The sequence below is a fragment of the Heloderma suspectum genome, chromosome 1, assembly GCF_057233095.1.
Source record: "Heloderma suspectum isolate Gila_16-S chromosome 1, 16-S_ref, whole genome shotgun sequence".
NCBI lineage: Eukaryota > Metazoa > Chordata > Lepidosauria > Squamata > Helodermatidae > Heloderma > Heloderma suspectum.
In genome coordinates, this window is record NC_139458.1 from 265,608,858 (window position 1) to 265,632,894 (window position 24,037).

The 24,037-nt window shown below is 43.2% G+C and overlaps 2 protein-coding genes across 2 annotated transcripts in view; both read left to right on the forward strand.

Moving 5' to 3' along the window:
* The first annotated feature begins 868 nt into the window (after positions 1-868).
* LOC146359066 (apolipoprotein B-100-like) lies at positions 869-21,636 on the forward strand. The gene is made up of 13 exons (XM_084826510.1): positions 869-988; positions 3,201-3,239; positions 8,366-8,481; positions 11,657-11,802; positions 12,760-12,910; positions 13,097-13,258; positions 14,940-15,064; positions 15,701-15,783; positions 17,075-17,297; positions 18,438-18,665; positions 19,844-19,961; positions 20,062-20,208; positions 20,855-21,636. The coding sequence occupies exons 1-13, from the start codon at positions 934-936 to the stop codon at positions 21,068-21,070; spliced, it is 1,809 nt and encodes a 602-aa protein (XP_084682636.1). The 5' UTR covers positions 869-933; the 3' UTR covers positions 21,071-21,636.
* A 1,689-nt stretch (positions 21,637-23,325) lies between these two features.
* The window catches only part of APOB (apolipoprotein B), a 41,000-nt gene continuing 40,288 nt past the window's right edge, over positions 23,326-24,037 (forward strand). Inside the window, exon 1 of the mRNA XM_084811406.1 lies at positions 23,326-23,583. Within this exon, the coding sequence (XP_084667532.1) occupies positions 23,326-23,583 (258 nt within the window). The remainder of the gene's footprint in view (positions 23,584-24,037) is intronic.

Below are 24,037 nucleotides of genomic sequence, written 5' to 3' on the forward strand. Positions count from 1 at the left end.
TGGTGCCCTCCAGACATTTTGGACTTCAACTCCCATCATCCTTGACTATTGGCCATGCTGGTGGGGGCTTATGGGAAATGTTATCCAAAATATCTGGAAATGCCCCTGATCTGTTGCAATGCACCAGCATGTAAGTCCAGTGTAAAGCTGTCACAGGGGAAGGTGGGTGGGAGGTGGAGCAAGGGAGAGGCCAGGAAAGAGAAACACAGCTGGGACCAAAGCCTCCAAATACACTTGAGAGAACTCAATTGCCAATTAGTGGGCAGAATCTATTGCCGTTGTTGTCTGGGATAGCAACTGCCCTGAGAACTCATGGGCACTGATCTGAACTGGAAGTGTAGATCCTGGGTAGGTTCAAACTTTACCCTGGGCAAGCTGTGTTTTTCTCAAGGTTACCTACACCTGTGATTGTTTGCAGATCAGAGGAATGCAAGTAACAAGAGTGTGTCTAGCTGCCTAGCATTCTAGTACTAATCCTGATTCAGAGGTTTAGCCAGTGAGGTTCTTAACATATAAAATCTACTTTCTCACTAAATTATAAGGTCCTTTGGTATGGATGATACTATCACATGATATTTCAAAGATATCCAGTGTTGTATGTGAAAGATATCCATGTAAACGATTGTATGGAAAATATAGAACATGACTGAATAAGGAACATCGGAGGACTGTTTTGCCCTCTCGTGCCTTCTGCATACCCCCTGCCGCGGCCGCCTCAGTAAGTCCCAGAGAAGCCTTCCGTGGCTATTGCAAAGCATATCCAGGACTCTAACCTTTGGACCTGTTGTAATTTACTCTGAACTTTCTAAACCGTTTGGCTCAGCTCCTTTCCCAGGGACTATTTAAAGGCCGGTCCAAGTAGAGACACGCAGTCTGTCTTTGACACTGGGCTAGGAGAAGAGCAGCGAGCAGAGCAAGGGTCCCTTGCTCAATATGGGCCCCCCGCAGCTCTGGCTGCTCCTGCTGCTAAGCGGTGGGGCTTTGACACGTGAGTAGCGTCTCAACTTGATTTGTCTTCTCCCCACCCCTTTTTACTTGAACAAATCCCTATATATTACAACGTTAAATCTAGGTGGGATACACAGGAAAGAGAGAGCAGCTAATGATAAGAGGTCTTCCAGTAGATTATGATTATGATCAATGAATGTAGCCGTAATGAATTGTTAACTATTAAGTCAAGAACGGATCTATGGAAATCTATTCATATGTTACCAGGCTGATTTATAGCACATCCTATGCACTGTTCGCATGGTGTGACTTTTGTCGAGCTGTATGTGTTAGTGTGGCTTCCTTTCACTTTTAAGGAGAAGACTGAGGTGAAATAACTGGTTTGGTCAGCTGTGATGTGACAGGATGGCACAGTTGACAGGATGGCATTTGATAGGAAACAATGTCTGTTGAACAGCTGGTTTCTGGCTTTTAAAAAAGATTTGTATCCCGGTTATTGTTTTAACCAGAGTCTCCATCATAGTTTGTGACATTCCTTTTAACACACTTACATTCAGAGCTCCCTAAAACACTTTATAATTTAAAAATTTAAAACTTCAGTGTAACTTATTGACTAGAACATTTACTGTAATATGAAGCTACAACCCTGTACCAAGGAGAATGAGGAGACAATCTTATGGCTACTTCCTTAGGAGTATGTCCCTTTATACCTACTAAGATTTATTCCAGAGTTAAACATGCGTGCATTGAGGCTGCTGCAATTTTAAGCATAGTTACCAAGATACATGTTCCACTAGACCAGCCTTCCCCAACTGGTATCATCCAGATGTTTTGGACCATCAGCCCTAGCCACTGTGACCAATGGTGAGGAATATTGGGGATTGTAGCCCAAAACATCTGGAGGACACCAGGTTGGGGAGGGCTGCACTAGAGTCAAAGGAAACATATTGAGGATCACTTTAAGTCAGTGGCTTCAAGCAAATGTCACTAGGTTCAGGATGGCAGCCTGGCAGCCTAATCCCAAACACATTTCCTCTGGCTGAAACCCCCATGGATTTCAATAGAACTGTACCTAGGGCTTATGTTTGAGTAGACATGTATAGGGTGGTACTGTTAGTGTGAGTAGGATTGAGATGTAAGTTGGCTTCGGCAGAGTCATATTGTTTGAAGCAAAATAAGCTCAGTATAGTTGCCTGTGTATTGTTTCCTTTTGTTCTTGATGGACCTGCATACTTTGCACAGTGGGACTGCAACTAACTTGCATTCTTCAGCCACTGAAGAGAATAACAGGTTAGCAGGATCAGATCCTGCACTGGGTTTTCAAAGCCCTGCTTCCTACTCTTTTAACGATATAGCTTCATCAACTCCTGGGGAGGGGGGGGTGTATACACACACACACATACACACTGTACAAATAGATCCTATTAAGAATTTAGGCAGAAAAGCATATGGTAAATCACATACAACTCCTTATTATAGTGAAACTCTCCTTGAAGAGGAAGAATATTTTAGCAACAGTCTCACCCTTTTGAAGCAGTTGTTTTCTAATTAGCCTGAGGCAGAACGTACGTTTTGAAGGAGTGCAGATTTTGGCTAAGACAATTTGCAATAAATTCATTTACCAGTCTTGCATGAAGTTGCACTTCCTGATGGTCTCTGTTCTTCTGTCTCAAGGATTATCATTCACAAGCACAAGAGATGTGCCACTTGTTAACAAAGACAAAAACAAGAGCGGCCTTAGAGTTCAATCCTTAAAGTAGTTAAGCTAATGTTCCCACTCAAATGGAACATTGCCATGGGACTTTAAAGTCTAATAAACAACATGTTTACAAGGAGATTCTACTGTAGTTTGCTAGTATAGCATATAATTGGAACTGTAGTTGCCCTTTTCATATTGCATTTGTAGTACTGAGCGCATCAAAAGGCTTATTCATCTGACACTTGATTACATACAATAGCAACCTGTGGGGATTGCTTTTCAGGTTAGCCCAATTTGTGAAGAGCTATATCCCTTAGGATCAAATTTTCTATAGTGTACCAGTATCAAAATACAGAAGCTAAAAAGGTTCACAGATTACTGAGGTGCTCTTACAAAATCTGCCCTGAGTACAAAACTGCATAGTCCCATGTGATCTGTCTTTCTGTATTGCTGTGTTGGTTCTAAACATAATCCCTCATTGTTGTTGGATAACAATTGTTTCTAGGCTTTCTAGAAAGTGAAAAACTAATTCCATTTTAATTTTATTTTACAGAAGATGATGGGTCTGAAAATACAAATCCAATTTGTTCAAGTAAGCCTTTTTAAACAATCTGGTTTTTTGTCCTTTCTGTTCTTGCTGATTACTTAAAACACCTGTTTAGTGAATTCTTGGTTTTGGATTTCATAGGGGGCATACAGACATGCATAACAGAATGGTACCCAATGCATTTTAGTTAGATGTGCAATCTTCTCTCCTGGCTTGAACTCAGGGAGCTCATGTTAACAGCAAAAGCCCTCTAAGTACAGTGCTAACTGCTTGGAAACTGATGATGGCAGAAACCCATATCTCCTTTCTTCCCTGAAGCAGTATTTCGGAGTTTAAAAATGGAGTCTGATAGTGGGGGATGGGGGGTGGAGGATGACAATGGTAACAATAAATATACATTTAATTGAATAAATGTACATGCAGTGCTTTAAAAATAAGAAGCTGAAAAGTCCATTGAAGCATGGGAGGAAGGCCAAGAGAGGCTACTGAATCAGTGTTTTTAATTTGCTGACTAATATATCTGCCAAACACATGGGGAGGGGGAGGGGGAGCTGCTCAGGCTGCTGGGAAAAATACTGCATGGACATTTGTATGCACTCCTGATCCCTTCCTCCAAAAATGTTTGCATAAATGCTGGAATCCCAGCTCAAGCAAAAAACATTGACTTTACTAACTGCAAATAGCTTTACACATGATTCTGGATCCCACCTCGTGTCTGAAGCTTGATGTATTTTTCACATTCCCATGTGAATGCTGTCAATCCCACACAACCTTTTTAAAAAACAAAAATTTTATTTTACAAACACAAGATAAAACATCATACAAAAACATCAACCTTGTATACACATGTGGCCTCTTTTACATGATTCATCACAAGTTCTGTGCTTATTCTAGTATCGTCGTTCCTGGACATACACTCGTATAAATATTTTCTCTGTTACAGCCATAAAATTGTTGATGACATTTAAAGCCCTAAGCGGCTTGAGACCTCGATATTTGAAGGAGCACCTCTCCCTATATATGATGCCTGTCCTAGGACTGAGATCTGTTGGATGGGCCCTTCTCTGTGTTCCACCAGTGTGAGACATACACTATGGTGGGATGTGGGAGAGGGCCTTCTCTGCTGTGGCACCCCAGTTGTGGAATACAACTGGGGCCCGATTGGCGCAGACATTGGTTTCATTTCGGCGCCAAGTAAAAACATGGCTTTTTACCAAAGCCTTTGAGGGCTAAATGCATTCCCTAAAGTAGCACACTGTTTTAACTGTTTTATTATTTTAGATTTTAATTATGATTAGGTTGTTTACTGTTTAATATGTTTTGAGCTGTTTAAATTATTTATCATTTTATACTGTTTAAATTGATTTTATCTGTATGCCGCCCTGAGATCTTAATGATATAGGGCGGGATATAAATGTTTTAAATAAATAATAAATAAAATAGAAAACGATTCAGCCATTAGCTTTGCTAGTTATTTTACCCTAGGGCTGGAAACTCATCGGATGCTGATCTGTAGGCCCTGCATTAATTAATGCAAAGAAGGGTCAGAATCCAACAGGACACTTGTGCCCCTTTATCAATTCCATTGTGCAAGCAGCTCCCACCACTTGTGCAATGGTGTTTCAAATGGTGTTTCAAATTTGTTTCAAATCCAAGGCAATTTTAAACAAGCAGAAGCACTTGTTTCTTGAAGGAAGCAGGTTGGTGCAGCTCACATAAGGGAGCTCCGCCTACCTGCCTTCTTCCAGAAACAAACATTTCCACCTGTTTCAGGACTTCCCCTAGGAAGCGCTAAATCTCCCTTACATAAGCAGTGGGTCCAGCTTGCACAGTGGAATTGGCAGGACCCACCACTTGTGGAAGGGGGCTGAAAGGGATCGGTGTGGGCATAAGTGTCGCGTTGGATTCTGCCCAAGGGGAACCAAGTTTCTAAGAACAAATTGATAATCTGTCTGATCAACTGATTATGTTAGACAACTTTTTTGAATGTCTGAAAATCCAGTGAATGTTGACAACCTTTGATTGTCAGCATCATCCGTATATGTACAAAAAAAGGGGGGGGATATATCTGTTTTCAAGTATTCACATGTGAATATCAACATGCATGAAATTCCAGACATTCTTTGTAACACACACACACACACGTAATTGGCTTGAAACGAAAATGGTAGAATGACATACTAAAATGACAGGGTGAAAGACCAGGAAGTGTTTATGAACAACCTTTGTAAAGTAATTTGTTTGTCCCTGACTGCTTAGCTAGACACATGATGTTCATCCTGAGGGTCAAAGTATCCAATGAGTTGGTGTTTTGCTCCTGTCCCCTGATGATAAGCTTAGCTTAAGAAGCTTTGTGTTCTCTAATACAGCACTTTGTTGTTCAGTCGTTCAGTCGTGTCCGACTCTTCGTGACCCCATGGACCATAGCACGCCAGGCCTTCCTGTCCTGCGCTCTCTCCCGGAGTGTGCTCAAGTTCATATTCATTTCATCGGTGATGCTATCTAGCCATCTCATCCTCTGCCTTTTGCCTTCAGTCTTTCCCAGCATCAGGGTCTTTTCCAGACAGTTTTCTCTTCGCATTAGGTGGCCAAAATATTTGAGCTTCAGCTTCAATATCTGTCCTTCCAATGAGCAGTCAGGGTTGATTTCCTTTAGGATTGACTGATTGACCTCCTTGCAGTCCAGGGGACTTGTAAGAGTCTTCTCCAGCACCACAGTTCGAAAGCATCCATTCTTCGGCGCTCAGCCTTCCTTATAGTCCAGCTCTCACAGCCATACATTACTACTGGGAAAACCATAGCTTTGATTAGACGGACCTTTGTCGGCAAGGTGATGTCTCTGCTTCTTACTATGCTGTCTAAGTTTGCCATAGCTTTCCTCCCAAGGAGCAAGCGTCTTTTGATTTCATGGCTAAAGTCACCGTCTGTGGTGATCTTGGAGCCCAAGAAAGTAAAATCTGTCACTGCTTCCATTTCTTCCCCTTCTATATACCAGGACGTGATAGGGCCAGATGCCATGATCATAGTTTTTTTAATGTTGAGTTTCAAACCAGCTTTTGCACTCTCCAATACAGCACTTTAGCACCATCTACAGACAATTATGACTAGTTTACTTTTTCAGCCCAGCACAGACAAAAGTTATGTATTTTTGCAGAACATCTCACCTTTATCTTACTTGTTTTGTGTATATCCTCTGTGTGTGTGTGTGTGTTCAAACGAATTTTAAGCAAATATAGGAATTAGTACAGGCAAAACTAATAGTGAGCAAAGCAATGATAAAAAGAACATAGAAAAACAGGAGTATTGTCTTGTAGGTATTGAAAGCAAGAGATATGGTCATTCCACTGGAATAAATATCATGCAATAGGATTCACATGGTATCTTTGTTCTGTAGTCATTTGGTTTTATGGGACTGATATGTTTAAGCACTAATTTGGCAACTGAAACACTAATATGGATCAATTGATTGGTTTCATTTAGTCATCTATATGTACCAAGCAGCCTATAGAAATGGAGGCCTTGAACCTGAGATCCTTTTACTCAGTGGCAGGCTGCGTGCTAATTGCTATAAGCAAGTGTCTGGGCAGGTGGTTAGAATGGTTAGAACTGTCAGCTCCAATCACTTCTTGGGGAGAAACTGATTGTCTGGAATGAGTTTCCCCCCACCAGTGCTGGCTCTAGTTTTTGAGGGTCCGTACGCAAGACAGCCTCGGTACTACCCTCCCTCAGCGTGTCTACCTTTTCAGTGTCATTGTCGTCAGGTTCTCTTGTTCCTCATCCTCTTTTTCATCGTTGCCACCACTTGCTGCATTGGCAGGCAGAGAGTCAGAAAGCAGGTAGACAGTGGCATCTACTTCTCATTCTTCTCACCACTTCCATTGTCTGGGCCAGGGTGAGAGGCAGGTGAACAAGCAGGTTGCAATGGGGAAGAGGAGGAACAACTCCTTGGAAGGTGCCCGGCCATGCCTACCCTTGACGCTGACCCTGCCTCCAATGATTGAGCTGCACAGCCAGAACTTGTCAGTTCTGACCATGTTGTCAGTGGTGTGCATATGCAGTAAAAGTCCTGCACCTATAGAGCTGGGTGCTGTTTCCCACCCTCCCTGATCAGAACTCTTTCCTCATGTGGGACCACATTCAGAAGACCACTCAAATCAATCCACAGCAATTTGTTTTCACACACAGATCGCCTTTGCTTGAAAATGCTGGTATTGAAAATACTGTAACATATTATGTTAGTATATTAATAATTAAGACAACAGGCAAGACCAAATTTCTAAACTTCAATAGAAAAATAGTTACATTCTGGGTGGATTGATTTAAATCAGCAAGAAAAAGCGACAGTTTAAATCACTGATTTAAATCAAGTTTCCCGTCGAAACTTATATGTATTTCCTGAACAATGGTGCAAATCAGACCACTAAACCCCGTTAATTTACAACTAAATGAGTATTATTTACACTGTTTCATTCTTACAAGCAGGCTTTGCATCTCTTTGTCTCACTGTATGTATTTTGCATGCTTTCCTTTATACCTATAGAGGGAATGTCTTTAACATATTCCCATCCCATATAGGGTCTTTCTTACGACCAGCACCCATGATAGTTTGAGGTTAACAGTACAATCCTATATACGTCTCCTCAGAAATAAGTCCCACTGAGTTCAGTCTTTAGATGTACACCTAATCCAGCTTAGATGTACACCTAAAATGTGAAGTATGAATGGCCCTTAAAATATGTTCCCATTGGTCCTAATAACTGATTGTTTTCTACCTTTAGACCCATTTTATTTAACTAATTTGTAACAAAGACTGAACTATGATACAAATATATATCTGGCTGCAATCCAGATATCCTGAGTATGAAACAAACTGTCAGTTGAGCAGCTATGTATGTGGGTGTACAAACTCCAGTAAAAATTTTAGAAACAAAATTCTACATTAAAAGATGTTCTTTGTATGAAGCGAGTGTGTGTGTGTGTGTGTGTGTGTGTGTGAGTTTTCCTACCCAAGAGCTGCTCTGCTCTTAGAAAAAGAAAGAACTCTGGATCCTGGCCATTACTGAGAATTATTTATATTGTGTGATGTTTCCTTCTATTTCTGCAGTGATTTAAATCCAGACAAGTGTATGTGAAAATTAATACATACGTACTTCCTTGTTTATACCTTTTAGGAGAAGCCACCAGATTTAAGCACCTCAGGAAATATGTCTATAACTACGAAGCAGAAACCGCCAGTGGGGTGACAGGGACAGCAGATTCACACAGTGGCTCCAAAATTAAATGCAAGGTAAGAAGGGAGAAGGAGCAAGGCCAATTTGAATAAATCAAATTGGCGTGTGAAAAATTACTTATCGTACTGTTGTTTTAGAACTTCATATCTGTGGTAAAGTATGTACAAACATTATTGTGGTGAGTGAAGAGCAGTGTGGGAAGGAGAACTCTGGCTGCTGTTGTTATTTCTGTTTAAGATGGCCGACGGTAGTTATGGGCTCTGAACCCCAATTATGATTTTATCCTACAATAAATGTGTCTGTTCTTGATGGAACCCAGCTGGCAGTGCTGAATCTCTATTACCACAATCTCAGATAAATTGCCTAACATAATTTGTTTCACTGACCCCAGCTGTTCACTGCATTAGCCCCATCAGCTATACACAGCAGCTTCGCACACACATACAATCCAGCAGGGTGGCCATGTGCCCTAATTTACATAGGACAGTCCTCTGTTTTTAGGGCTGTCCAGTCTAAGTTCTGTTTAAAGATAAAGAACTATAAGAAGAAAGGAAAGTGGAGGCCTTGAAGAGTTAGCACCTGGACAACAGACCAAACAGGCACACAGGTCACCTGGGGGGTGTCTCCATGAGAAATTTACTCCGAGCTGGCTGCGTTTGGAGGTCGTTAGGGATATATGATGTCATGACCATCCAGCAGCCACTCCAGAGCTTATCACGGAAAAAATGGATTTCCGGATTCTTTTCCTTAAGTCGGGTTCTCCCTGGTATAGTTGCTGTGTGCCCTAACCCACGCATTGACCTTGGGTATGCTAGCCCTGCCCAGGGGTGTGCCTTTCACCATGACCGCAGTCAAGTGTTTCCTGTGTGTTTCCCGTCCATGCACAAACCAATTAGTATCTACTCAGTAACTCCCATTGTGGTCTGTGAGGCTTGTCCCCTGAATGTGCACAACCAGCATTTACAGAGATCACCCTCAATTGAAAGAGCAGATTTTAAAGCACTAATTCCCTAAGGGCTGTAAAGTGCTTGCTGAAGCTGCAATTATTTGTTATTTGGTTTACTGCCATTTGGAAGTTACTACTTCCACCTTCGATCACCAGATCCTGCACAGCATTGGGTTAGAAAGGGGGCTGGTTTCCCATCCCTTCATTTCCCCTCTGTCTTTCCCAGCACAAACATATGTGTGTCTACTCAGAAGTAACTCCCATTGGGGTCAATGAGGCTTGTCCCCGAAATGCACATTCTTGGAAATACTAGATCCCCATGAATCAAAATAATGCATTTAGGAGCCTTAATGTTGAAGCTTCAAAGCTTTGATTGATCACATCATCAGGTGATCAGGGCAGAAAGAATATTGTGTTCCTTTAGTGATTGTTCTTTAAAAGAGTACATAATGCGGGGGCAGGGGGAAAGACAGACAGACAGACAGAGAAGGAGAGTGATTTATGTAGTGGCACAGGAGGAAACCTGCTGGGATTTTATCAAAGGTGAAAGCAGGGGAGTCACTCTTATTGGTTGAGCAGCCCCTGCCCGTCAGATGACATTCACTCCGACCCCCTCACCCTACCCAGAAGTATGTTCTGGGAAGTGACCTTTACTGGTGTAATGCACTTGCTCGTGGAGCCCTGCATGGAGCAAAGTCATCTCCTTGAAAAATTTTGGTAAGCCACGATTGGCTTCTCCTTCCATTTCTTTCCGTTGTGGAGAAACCCCTGGTCACATTCTTCCCCACCATGGGGTTGTATTTCTATTTTAATTATAGAAATAGTTTCTATATTTGAATTTATACATATAAATTTGCACATGCAAAATTTATGCAAATCCATATCCTTATGGCCTCTTTGGGGGTGATGCATAAGTGGCCATCCTACTTACTGTAGGATGTCAAAACACTCTACTGTAGGAGTAGAGTGTCAAAAACACCATTTGGGAATAGGAATGGGGGAGAATTCCACCACAGACTCTGGGGGGGACGGATTCTTAGATTCTGCCCCCCCCCGGAGTCTGTGGTGGAACAGATCACCCCGCCCCACCACCCCGCGAAGTCCGACCCAGCTGGATCGTATCTGGCACTGCCAGGTCTGGGTCCGGCCGGGTCAATCCACGGCAGTCTTCGGACACAAATGGTGTCTGGCGTAGCGGATGCCATTTGTGTCCCTTTGCCTAACTGTGATAGACTACATAAAGATTTACATAGCCTATCACGGTAAGGCAAAGGGACACAAATGGCGTCAGCTATGCCGGATGCCATTTGCGTCCGAAGACCGGTCCCGGCTGGCCCTGGCCGTCGGCTCCATGGACTTGCGGCAGAGCGCAGCCAGCTGGGGAGGATTCTGGGGGGAGGACCGGATTGCCTCTCCCCCCTGCAGACCCCCAGCGGAGCCAGGTAGGTGGGGTTCGTACACCCCTATTTGGGAACCACAAGAATCTAGTTGATTTGGAATGGAATCCATCCTTGTTGATTTGCCAGTTGATTTGCCCTGGGCCTCCTCTGTAATTTGTGCCAACAAAGCATAGCCTTGCTCTCCAAACCTCACCAAGTACATATAAGACATTTGAATGGCTCTGACACCCTTGGTTCCTGTGTTCTATGGAAGTCCATAGTTCCTATGTTGTATGAAAATTCAGATCTGCAGAAAAATTATACAGGAATAAAATCCAAATTCTATAGGTCACTTAGACCTATATAGCAGTACCTTTCTTTTACATGGCTCTGTATTAAGGTTTCTTCAAAATGCTGTGAATTCAAATATGCTTTCAAAGGAATCCAAGACATTCACCGGCGCCGCATGACCTACCAGCATCTTAAGTCAAGATTAATTTGTTGAAGAAAATGGGAATGATCTGGTTTGTATCCAAGAACACCCCAGGTATTGTGAACTAAAACACTAAATGCCAGTCTCAGGGCCAGTTCTTATGTTATAGCAGTGGCATGGGTTTCATTACTAATGTGCATTAGTGCAAGTGTAAATTTGCACCAATCCCCCCACAAAAGTGTAAAAAAAGAAAGAAAAAGGTCTGCAAGTCCACGGAATCTGCATGACTCCGAAAAAGCCAGTCCACTGCAGAATCCACAGGAAATCTGAACTCATTTGAATCCACTGCACAATTTTCCGACATCCCTATCTCCCTTCCAGGAATTTTTTTCATTTAATTGGTTGCAGGAAAGAGGAAACCCTAAGACTGCAGCATTAAGATGTTAACTGATATTACCTTCTTTCTGTTTTAGGCTGAGCTGGAAGTCCCACAAGTATGCAATTTCATCCTAAAGACAAGCGAATGTACCCTCCGAGAGGTGTCTGGTATTGACCCTCAGGGAAAGGCTTTGCTAAAGGAATCCAAGAACTCTGATGAGTTTACTGCTGCCATGTCCCAGTAAGGAAGACTTAAACTACTTTCCATAGTTATTAGTTAGATTACCTTGTAATTCTTGTCATCTGCCAGGCCATGAATGACAGCACTTACTGAGGAGTGGTGTCCCAAAGACAGATCCTGGAGCAGCTCTAAATGCTCACCTCTTACGAAAATAGGTGGCATATAAGATTTTAACAATAGATACATAAATAAATAGTATTGTCCTTAGGAGTTTTTGATATACTCATCCATTGGGCATATGCTAGTTTGAGGCTGTTGCAATGTTAAGTGAGTTGCAATGCAACCAGCCATCGCTCATCCAGTAGTTTGCTTCTCTCCAGGTCCCTAGTGCACAGCATATTCATGCTGTTTGTGGTAGCTATCTGCATGCCTGGGAAACAGGAAGGACTGAGTGGTGGATAACCTGAGGTGTGGCAGGCAGGGCTCATGTAACTGGAAATGGCTAGATGCTCCCTTGACACTGTAGCAAAGTGACCAGCTGGGAGCCAGCTGGAGTGGGGCAGTGGCAGGGGTGTGTGAAGTAGGGGAAGGCTTAGATCAAGGATGGGGAACCTCGTGGCCATCATCATCATCATATATACTAATAGCAAATTCAGGTGCTGAGTTATGACAGCTATGTAACCAAAAGTATTGGGTTCCTGCAATACTTGGAGGAAGCCCAAGGTTTGCAGGAGCGCAATAAAATATTTAGGAAAAATCCCCAAGAGGGCCAAAACACCCTAATAGAGCCCAACAACAGCGGATCATGCTCCATGGCCACAGAATGCTGACTAACAAACAGAAAAACAGGTGGAAAGGGGAATGGAATGGAATATCATGGAGTCATGGCTGATTAACTGGAACAGTGACCTGGAGCATTCCACACTGCGACATTTTGTTGCAAGTTCCACAAGTTAGATGTGAATATTAAACACTGCTGTTCATTCCATAAATGCCATATTTGTTTGTTTGGGGCAGGTTTGAACTGAAATTCAATATTCAGGATGGGAAGAATGTCCAGCTGTATCCTGAGGACAATGAACCTACGCACATTCTCAACATCAAGAGGGGCATTATCTCTGCTCTTTTAGTGCCAATGGAGACAGTCAGTGCCCAAACACTCTCTATGGTAAGTGGTGTGGTCATCACCGTTTCTGTTTTCTTTTCAACTGTGTAGTGAAATCTAGGTGAGTGACCAAGACGAAGTGCCTGTACCCAGTGGGAAAGCTAGCCTTGGATCATCAAGGAATCCTTTCAGATAGACTTCAGTTGATTTTGGAGACACAAACTGTAGTTGATATTTTCCTCCTCCTAGGATACTGTGTATGGAAAATGTGACAGCGACATTGAAATAAACAACCGCAAAAGCAACCCTGCTACAGGAGCAGACATTGTGATCAGCAGGAACCTGAGAACCTGTGATAACTTCAATCCCATCAGAGATTATGTCAGCCCTGTTGCCCTCCTTAAAGGCTTGGTAAGTAGCTGGGAGCTTGACATGAGAATTAGAACTTAAGAAGAGCCATGCTGGATCAGACCAAGGTCCATTTAGTCTATTCACACAGTGGCCAACCAGCTGTTGACCAGAAACCCACAAGCAGGACATGAGTGCAAAAGCACCCTCCCTTCCATGTTTCCCAGCAATTAGTGTACATAGGCATAGCATATAGGCATCAGGGCTAGCAGCCATTGATAGCCTTCTCCTCTAGAAATTTGTCCAGTTAGTCTGTATATGATGTCATTCTGATATCACCCACTTTCCAATATCATCATCTTCACAGACAAAATTTGTCTACTAACTTTTCAACATACTCTGATAAAATCTCTTTCCAAAGTGGTAAAAACAATAACCTTATTATGACCAACCAAGCTTCACAATGTGATATGCAAGCTTAATTGCACAGAATTCTTTCTCAGGCTGGATGTTGAATTTAAAAACAAATAAGAGGAAGAGAAAAACAATGTTTCTGGCAGCAGGCGTGATGCTAAGTCCAATCCATAGCTTGCTTTGTTCCTAGGATGGTAATGGAGAAGGCTCTTTGCAAACCTGGCTGTTGGTGAGAGCTGTGCCTTGTGCAAAAGACCTCAGGTTAAGCTGAGGCATGATGAGAAAATGAAGGAATAGAGGCCCTCCCTTCCAGCCATTATCCAATTCTGTCTCTGGAATGATATTATGAACGTGTTTCTTAATATACTTGCTGAATATAAATGAACATTTACAAATGTACTACAGCGTGCATGTAACTACTTGGTAAGCTGGTCATCTGTACTATCCTGCCAAGCTGTGAAGACAATTTAACTACATTTTTGCACCTGATCAGAAATGCAGGAAAGCAGCTGAGTAGTCAAATTCTCCACACCACTTGCCAGGTTCGACCAGCTTAACAAGTGGTTACAGCTGCCTCATATTGAAGCACTCACCACCTGGTAGACCTAGGCAATAAGCAACTGCATGCAGGTAAGTGAGTGGACTGGTGAAGGGGGGCCAGAGTGGCCTATCTCTCCTTTGTGCCCAGCAGAGTAACCAAGCAGTGCCAGAGATGGCCAGCTTCCCCTTCCATGTCCAGCATTAAAATGCAGCAGACAGCTGAAGAAGGGTCGAAGCTTTCCACCCTTCTTTGCTACCCGCTAGGAGGGATGTGCATACAGGCAAAACTCAAGCTTGTCAAAGTTCTCGAAATTCCACCTCAAAGCTCACTCCATCTCATGTCCCTATCAGATTACAAGCTGGGGCAGGGGGCAGGGAGGGAGGGGTATACGAATATTTGTGTCTATTTTATGTGTATTTTTCCAAATGTATGCCTCAATTGTGCACATCTTTTGAAATGTAGACATTCTTCTCCCATTGAGTAAAGTGTGCTTGTGTGCTATATTTGTGTTTTCAAATATATGCATGCTGATGAATGCATTTGCGGGGGCGGGGGTCCACAAATCACATTGGAATGAAGATTGCGTTTGAGTCTGTTTGGTCCAGAAGGTGCAAACTGCGTAAAACCTGATCAAAAACAAACTGAAATGAATTTCTCATACAGCCACCAATACGCTAGTAAAAATCTTCACGGGGTAGTACCTTCTGTGGACTTATTTACAAGTTTGGCCTACAGTGTATTTTGTTTCGCTACTGCTGTGAACTAACACAGCCACCATCCCATTTACAGAACATGCCATTATCCACCCTGTTAAGCAGCAACCAGCGTTGTCAGTACACTATCGACACAAAGAAAAAGCATATATCTGGAGTCATCTGCACTGAGAAACATTTATTCGTGCCGTCCTCATACAAGTAGGTTGTGTGTCATGCATTTCCATGCTTCCTTATTAGGAGTTACAGCTATGGTTGAAATTAACACTGTGTATTTAGAATCATAGAATAGTGGGGTTCGAAGTGGCCTATAAGACCATCAAGCACAATGCAGGAATCCAAGTCAGAGCATCCCTGACAGATGGCTGTCCAGCCTCGTCTTGAATGCCTCAAGTGTGGGAGGGCCCACCACCTCCCTAGGTAATTGGGTCCATTGTCATATTGCTCTAACAGTCAGGAAGTTTCTCCTGATGTTCGTCTGGAATCTGGCTTCCTGTAACTTGAGCCCATTCTTCAAGAAGAGATCCTGGCCTTCCTCTCTGTGACAACCTCTCAAGTACTTGAAGAGCGCTATCCTATCTTCCCTCAATCTTCTCTTCTCAAGGCTAAACATGCCCAGTTCTTTCAGTCTCTCCTCATAGGGCTTTGTTTCCAGTCCCCTTTTCATTTTCATTGCCCTCCTCTGAATTTTTTCCAGTTTGTCCTTCTTAAAGTCCAGTGTCCAGAACTGGACACAGTACTCCAGATGAGGCCTAACCAGTGCAGAGTAGAGGGGGACTACTACTTCAGACACTGTGGTGATGACAATGATGTACTTTTTTCCCTGTTGCTCATTAGAAATGAGTATGGCATGATGGCCAAAGTCACACAAACTCTGAAACTTGAAGAAACCCCCAAAATCAACAACAGAAATATTGATGGTAAGGCTTTGCTGATATTATTCTCGGTTTGATCTATTTCCTATGGGTCATAGATAAAGTGGGACATTTTAAGCGTACTATAGAAAGAGAAGAAGAACTGACCTTGCACCTAACTGGCTTCCTAGAGAGCAGCACTTAGCAGGGGTACAACCTTGGGTGAGGTATGCATTGGAGATTAGCCCACAGTTTCACTGCAAGGGAGGGATGAGGGACAGCTGTAGTTGTACAAGGCACAGTTATCACTGATAACTCATTTATTTATTTATTTATTTATTTACTGACGAGTAAAACTTGTTCACTGGATCCACTGGAGGTAAGGGGTGTCTTTGTGTGCAGCATGCAGAGGGAGAATGAGCACTTGGTGCTTTCTTTGTTGGTAGTGCATAGCCTCATATATCCTCCACAACAAGGTATGGGTTCTTGGGCACATCTCTTTTAAAAAAGTTTACCGCATTAGGACCGACAAAGGGGGTCCATCTGCCACTGATGACATGAATGAATTGATACCATATACATCAGACAGAGACCGACTGAGGCAGGGCTTGTGAAAAGCCCATCAAGGGTCTTAGGCTAATATAAGGTTTCCTTTTCCTGTAAGATGGATTGAAATAACCAGTAAGGGCAGAATTTTGACCTGACATTTCTCAGCCTTGCCACAGAGCTGATTCGTTTTTAAACTGGGGGATTTATTAGAGGTTTTTGTTTGGCTAGGTGACAGGTGTGTTGCACTGCCTATTTTGCTGGTTCCCAAGATGAGGTTCTGAGCATTTTGAAAGAGGATGGTAGTAATGCAGAGTTCACCATCATGATTGATATGAGTACATTTGTTCACAGAATGTGGGAATGTAAGAATGAATGAATGTTTTATTATTGCTGTTGTTGTTGTTGTTGTTGATGATGATGATGATGTTTGTATGTCATGGTGGCTTTAACCGAAAGTAGTTCCACTTGCACAACATGAGGCATCTTTTTTTTGTCAATCCCTTCCCTGCTACCTACAGCAAACCGCCATATCCTGTACTGGTTCAGAACATCCCCAACACTCTGGAGAAGCTTTTCAGAGACTGTAGTAGATAGGGTGGATTGGAGAAAACTGGGTGCCCCATCTTGTGCAAGTAGAAATGCATTCCATTAGTCCAATGCCACCGTTGGATACAACCCAACGACTGCTTGTTATTCAGTTGTCTTCCATAAGGGATTTGTGTGAGTGTATGCGTGTGCGCACACACACATGGTGGGAGCAATCCTAGAGATGAACTGTATCCTTCTGAAATGATGCATTTCATTACAGTCGACGGCCTGATAAAGAGAGGACTGTCCTTAGAAGGTGTTGAGACCAAGTCCTCCAGGCATGGCAATGCTGTTCTGAAAGTCCTTCAGGAACTGCAGAAACTGTCAGCCTCCGAACAGAACCAGAAAAGAGCCAGCCTCTTCTACAGATTTGTCACTGGCCTGAGAGGCTTGCACAATGTCACTCTGAGTGCTCTGGTGCCAAAGCTGATAGAAACTTCCAGGTACTTTATCAAAAGAAGTTGTGTAAATATGGTAGCACCTACAGTAACAGCAAACATCAAATATTCAGCCATAAGTCCTGTAACACACAGCCAAAGCCGCTTTGGTGTTGCAAAGGAAGGACAGACATTGCGTGTGTCAGAAAGCACAGTACGAGAAAAAATGTTGGCAGATGTTTTCCTTGGAGAGACCCTAGGCCAGGGGTGCAGAACTTCAGATGTTGTGTCCAATTGGGACATGAGTGGCACGCAAAGGAGGTGAGGGGTTCAGCAGCCACTTTGCGCACCATGCGCACCCCCTATCAGTACGCAAGCGGCACACAAAGGAGAGAGGGTCTTTCTCCATGCAGAGAGAGTCACAGAGAAAGGAAAATGGGCAGAGCGGGTGACATCAGGGGAGGAGAGGGGCTTGGTCCCCCTTTACATCATCCAGTCTGATGACTTGATCTGGAAGGGGGCAATCCGGCCCCCATACCAATATAGGATCTCTGCCCTGGTATAAGCCATACACAACTGCATGAGCCATCAACTGTATGAGCCATCACACAGCTCTTTACTTTTGTGGAGTACAAAATGCAATAAACTTTCATGGAGTCCTAGGGTCTTCAAAGAAGGCCATGCTTTGGGTCCCCCTCTTTTTGGGAAATTAGAACATGAGAAATTAGAGAGCCAATGCGGTGTAGAGACTGGGAACTCTATGTTCAAATCCCTGCTCAGTCATGAAGTTCCCCGAGTGGTCTTGAGCCAATCACCCTCTCTCAGCTGAGCCTACCTTACAGAGTTGTTGTGAACATGAGAAAATCTCACGCACACTCCCATGAGCTTTCTGGGATCAGTGATAAATCAAGACAATCTTGCAGTCTCTGGGGCACTAGCTTCTCAGTAGTGCTGCATTGCAACTGTAATGCCAGCCTCGTGGAGGTTTGCCAAACCAGCCATTCTTGTTTAATTTACTAACATATTTATATACAAAGGTGACTGCTATCCATTCTAACAGATCAACAATAACAAAACTAGAAATACCAGAAACAATAATTAATACATAAATGGTTCAAACTGGGTTGTGTGTTGATGATACAATGAAAGTGCTGTTGTGAACATGTCTTCAAATCAGCCTTGTGGTTTGTTTGTTTTTCTTTTCAGTTCCATCACAATACAGGCTTTGACTCAGTGCGGTACCCCAGAGTGCTTTGGAGCTATCCTCCAAATGCTGAGGACGGGTAATGTTGATCCAATGGTGGCAGATGCCGTTACATACAGCTTGGGACTACTGCCTTCTCCATGCCCCAAAAGGATACGGGAAATCCTTAACATGGCCCAGTATTACCAAAGCCGAGCTTCTTTTTATGCCTTGAGCCATGCAGTCAGTAGGTATGTGGGCAATGGATGTGTTTTTGACAGGATAAAGGACTTTCTTAGGGAAAGAATGAAGATCAGCATTCCCCAACTTGGCACTCTCCAGATGGGTTGGACCACAACTCCCTTCATCCCTACCCAGCATCTAGAGGGTGACAAGTTGAGGAAGGCTGATGAATATGCAGCATTGACTAAAACGTGCCTTAATTAGGGCTGCAATCTTCAACCAACTAATTTGTTGAAATAAAGATATTATAAAACATTTTCATTGACCAAAAAGGTTTGGTCTGATTCTTTGGCCAATGCATTTTAATGATTTTTAAAACAACAACAACAACAACTTACGAAAACTGTGCCATCTTTGAAGAGGCGTTCCCCCTTACCCTTACACAGGAGGGAATGCCTCTTCTGGCAATTGCTGCAACATATACATCCACCATCTTCAAACAAAAGGCAGTATGCTTTTCCCATCAAAATTATTGGGTTAGTCATATGCAACTGTATGCAGTTTAAATTGATTAATCAATCAACTGAAATGTACTTGAGGTCTTCCTTGGAGTATCAGCTGTATTATCCAGATCCCTCAGAACTGCGTGCTTGGGGCAGGGGTGGAATCATGATCTGACTAGACAGATAGTGATACAGGAAATGATCTAGATATAGGTAACTGAGATGAACACGGAGTATGTTATAATTTGTTTTCTTCTTTGCGGGGGGGTGGGGTGGGGTGGGGAATCCATTTTGTTAAGGATTGCAAATAAACATCCTGGAGTCGGGGATGACTAGTATATTTTGCTGTACAATCTCATCCTTTTCCATCCAATCAGGGTCTATGAAGAAGTCAGAACTATCTAGCAGCAAAGGCTGCACAACTGTGGGGCACAAGCACTTGAGCATGACTGTGGCATTACATACAAAAGCCCCAAAGAGATTATCATATTGAAGTGCGGACATGTGGCTTTTTTAACCACACACAACCTTTGGAAACAATTCTCTTTATGGGTGAATCTGTGGGCAGTTTTCACCACATCTTGGTTTGAGAGCACTATCTGGGGGCAGATAAAACAGCTTTGCAAAGCTGGATGCCACCCTTAAGCTGCCAATTGTTTATTCTTTGCTCTGAATTATCCTTGCAGCTTTTGAAGTTATTTTACACCTTGTCCTTCCTTCCTTGCGTCCTTCCTTCCTTCTAGATTCTACTATGACAAAGGAACCATGACTTCAGAAATAAAAGATGTTGCAAATTTTATGACATCACTGATCAACAACGATTGCTCTGGGGATGATGAACTCACTTACCTGACCCTGAGGGTATTTTTTTTTTTTTTATGTACATTAGTTGCCCATAATTACATGCCTAGATTCCCTGGTTGGAGAAAACTGACTTTTCTTTTCCGTATGTGATCCACAGATCATTGGCAATATGGGGGAAGTGATGGAAGATGCCAATCCTCATGTGAAACAGTCTCTAAAAACCTGTATTCGAAGCCATGCTGCATCAGCTGCAGTCCAGAAAGCAGCTATTCAGGCACTGAGAAAAATGGCTCTTACTGATGAGGTAAAACAGAATGTCTTGTGAGTTTATGGGCTTTTTCTTTTCTTTTTTCATATATTATGCTTTAGACTGGTAATCAGACAAATCCCATTTTATTTCTAAGAAGTGCAACAACTTTGTGTAAACTAGCACCAGTTGACTCTGATTTATATTAAAAATAGGAAGTGAATGAATCGGATTGGTATTTGGTACAAGAGGTCAGGACTGGCCCATGATATTTTGCTGCCTGAGGCAAAGAACAAGATGGTGCCCACTCCATGTACAAAAAACCTGACTGGAATGATAGTTGAATTTTTTCTTCAGCCGGCAGTGGGACATCATCCTCCACCACACCTGAAGGCAGCTTAGGGGGCAAAGGCAGTCCATGTGGCAGACAGTTCTCTCCTTCAACACCTTGCTCCCACCTCCCAGCATTTGCCACCTAAGGCAACCACCTCACTTTGCCTAATGGTAAGGCTGGCCCTGCTAGAGGTAGACCCGCAGGGCTTTGATTTACAGTGAGGATCTAGCTCAAAGAGTGTCACTCATTATTAAAACAGACTTTGGGTGTATACACTGAAGAAATGAACCTCAGAAGTTTCCCACAGTAATATTCAAGCCATTGTTGCCATTTTTATATTTCACTATTCCTTTCTTCCTATTGTTACAGGACCGAGGGATTCTTGTTAAAGTTTTCCAGGAGGCCTCCTCTCCAGTTGACAAACGTCTGGCCGCTTATCTCATGCTGATGAGAAACCCTTCCCCATCTGACGTTTCCAAGGTCATTAAAGCCCTTACAAGGGACAAGAATGAACAAGTAAAAAGCTTTGTAGCCTCGCACATTGCCAATGTCTTAGACTCTGAAGACCCTTCCACTGAATTGTAAGTAAAGCCATTTTAAAATCCACTGATATAGCTGTAGCATTTCACCTAAAGTTGAAATCCCAGTCACTATGTTAACAGATTTCTGAAATAATTGTATTAAGGCAAGAGTTCATAGGATATTCACCTAGACCAGTAACAGCCAGCTTCACCCTGGGTGACTGACCTATCCCTGAGCAAGTGGGGTAGAGTGCTGTCCTCCCCAGCCATGACATAACCAACAAACTAGTGAGATGCACAGTTGAACTTGAAAGCACACCTGGCTAGGGATGGCAGAGAATTCCGCCACGGATCTCGGTGAGGCCGAATGCCAGCGCATTCGGCCCCCTGAACTCCGTGGCGGAACGGCCTGCCACCCCCCTGCCCCCCCCGCGGATCCCCCCCCGGGATGCGACTTACCTGGGGCAGATCTTCCAGGCTTCGGCGGCTCCGGCAGCGGCTCTGGTGGTGGCAGCGGCAGCTGGTCTTCCGGCCGGCTTCCGCTGCCGCCATTTCCAGTCTTGTAAAAAAAAAAAAAGACGTGATAGGTTACGTAAATCTTTACGTAGCCTATCATGGCTGGGTGGGTTTAAAAAAAAAAAAAGCCGCGTAGCAAATGACGCCATTTGCGTTCCTTATTTTTGGCCATCTTAGTCTATGTAAATATTTACGTAGACTATGACGGTGAAAATAAAGGGGAACACAAATAGCGTAGCGGGCGCTATTTGCGTCCCTTTTTGATTTGCCATTTTAGCCTACGTAAAGATTTACGTAGGCAAAAACGGTGAATCAAAAAGGGACGCAAATAGCGCCCGCTACACTATTTGCATTCCCCTTTATTTTCGCTGTCATAGTCTACATAAATATTTATGTAGATTCAGACGGCCAAAGATAAGGAACACAAATGGCGGCAGCCGTAGCCGCTGCCATTTGCGTACACGGGTTTTTTTGGGTTTTTTTCCCAGAGCCCTCCGCGGCCGGAAATCCGGCTGCAGACGGCTCTGGGCTGGGCTGGGCCTGACCGGCTGCTCTGCGGAGCTGCCGCGGAGCACAGCCAGCCACAGAGGATTCTGGGGGGGAGGAACGGATCGCCTCCCCCCCCCGTCAAGGATTCCGGGGGGAGGGATGGCACGCCTCTCCCCCCACCATCAACATAATCTGTGAAAGTTAAGTCACTTTCGTACATCCCTACACCTGGCAGGTGCCTTTTGTACACCAAATGAGAGGATTTCCCAGAGGTCTCCACACAATTTCAGTGGTCTGTGGGGCTGCTAAATTAGAAGTGAGGCAGCCAGGTTTGAAGAAGAAGGAAGGACTGCACAAAATTGCAGGTAGGGACCAGATGTGGCTTGTGGGCTTCCAGTTACCCATTGCTGATCCCTCACAGAAAACATTTCTATAATATGGCATGGTTTGTTAAATAATGTTTGTGTAAGAAGTTCCCAGCATCAAACTACTTTTTATATACATGGTAGAATCTGAGAAGTGGAGTGGTTTACCATTTTGGTGCTGGGATGCTGAGCTGTCTTCCATAAATACCGACCTGAACCTTGAGGTCCTTTTCAGAGACCCTGCTCCAGTGCCCCCGCCAAGTAAAGCAAAGGAGTGCCTGCCAGGGAGAGGGCCTTCTAAATCATGGCACCCCAGCTGTGTAATAACTCCTGAGAGAGATGTGCCTACCGACTTCCCTGGGTTTTTTTCAGTCACAAGTAAAAACTTTTTTATTCTCCCAATATTTTTTTTTTAAAAAAAACTGTGATTTTAATTAGTATGTGATTTTTTTGTGCTTTTAGCCACTATGTGCTATGTACTTTTGATTTTGTTTGCTTTTATTCCCCTTACTGCCTGGGAAAAAAAATGTGCTTCACACTGCAATTTTATGAAACTGTATTTTAAAACTGTATTTTATTGTTTTTAATTCACTGACCAGAGAACAGGGTTACTGGTTGGCCTTATATAAATATAGTAAGTAAGTAAATTAATAAAGAAATACAATGAAGAACATGCAGGAAACATCGAGGCTAGTCCTTTTGGCTTTTGCTGAGTTAATCCAATATACCACTAAGCAATCCTATACATGTCTACTCAGAAGTAAGTCCCACTGAGTTCAAAGGGATTTTCTTCCAGATAGGGATGTATAAAGAGTCGGACATGACTGAACGACTGAACAACAACAACAACAAAGATGTCCCCACAAAGATGCAAAGAGCATTAAATAGAACTTATATACCAAAAACTAATAACTGAATATTGCCCAAGATTCTTTTGTTAATAGCTTTGATGCGTCATTTCCATGTCATCAGGCTTAAAAACAAAATTCAAGAGGCTCTTAAAGGAGACCAGGTTCCAACAGTCAAAGACTTCCGAAGATTTTCACGAAATTATCAGGTTTCGCTGACGATGCCATGGTTCAATGATCCAGTTACAGGAAAATTGGAAGGAAATCTGCTGTTTGATCCAAATAGCTATGTACCTAAGGAATCCATGCTAAAAACGACATTGCAGTTGTTTGGAATGAGGCCTGTGGATGTGTTTGAGGTACCACAACTTTCAAAGGGTTCCTGCTCCTTTCTTACTGTTTACTGCCTTTTCTTTCTGCTTGCTAATATTGACTTCAGTCCGGTGGTGTAGTGGAGCCAGGGTTTGCAGGGATGCAGCACCAGCACTTTTTTGGATTAGCAGGGTTGCTGATGTCATCTGCCCCCCCCACCCCCAAATTACCTCTTCCCTCTGAGCTTAGCTGCAATCCTCACAGTACCTAGGGGAAAATGGATTTTCCTAGCAACAATATTGTTTCCTGTTGTAATGCAAAGGCTTGGTCCTGAATGGGCAATGAAGACCCATCAGCTTTGCAAAAGACCTGCTCCTGGTGGAGATGAAAACTGCTTTGAAAACTGGAGTTGAAAATTGGTTTGTTGACATTGATCAACACAGCTGCCTGCAATTTTAGACTCCCCTTGGGGGTGTGGCTATGGCAACTGTCATGATGAGC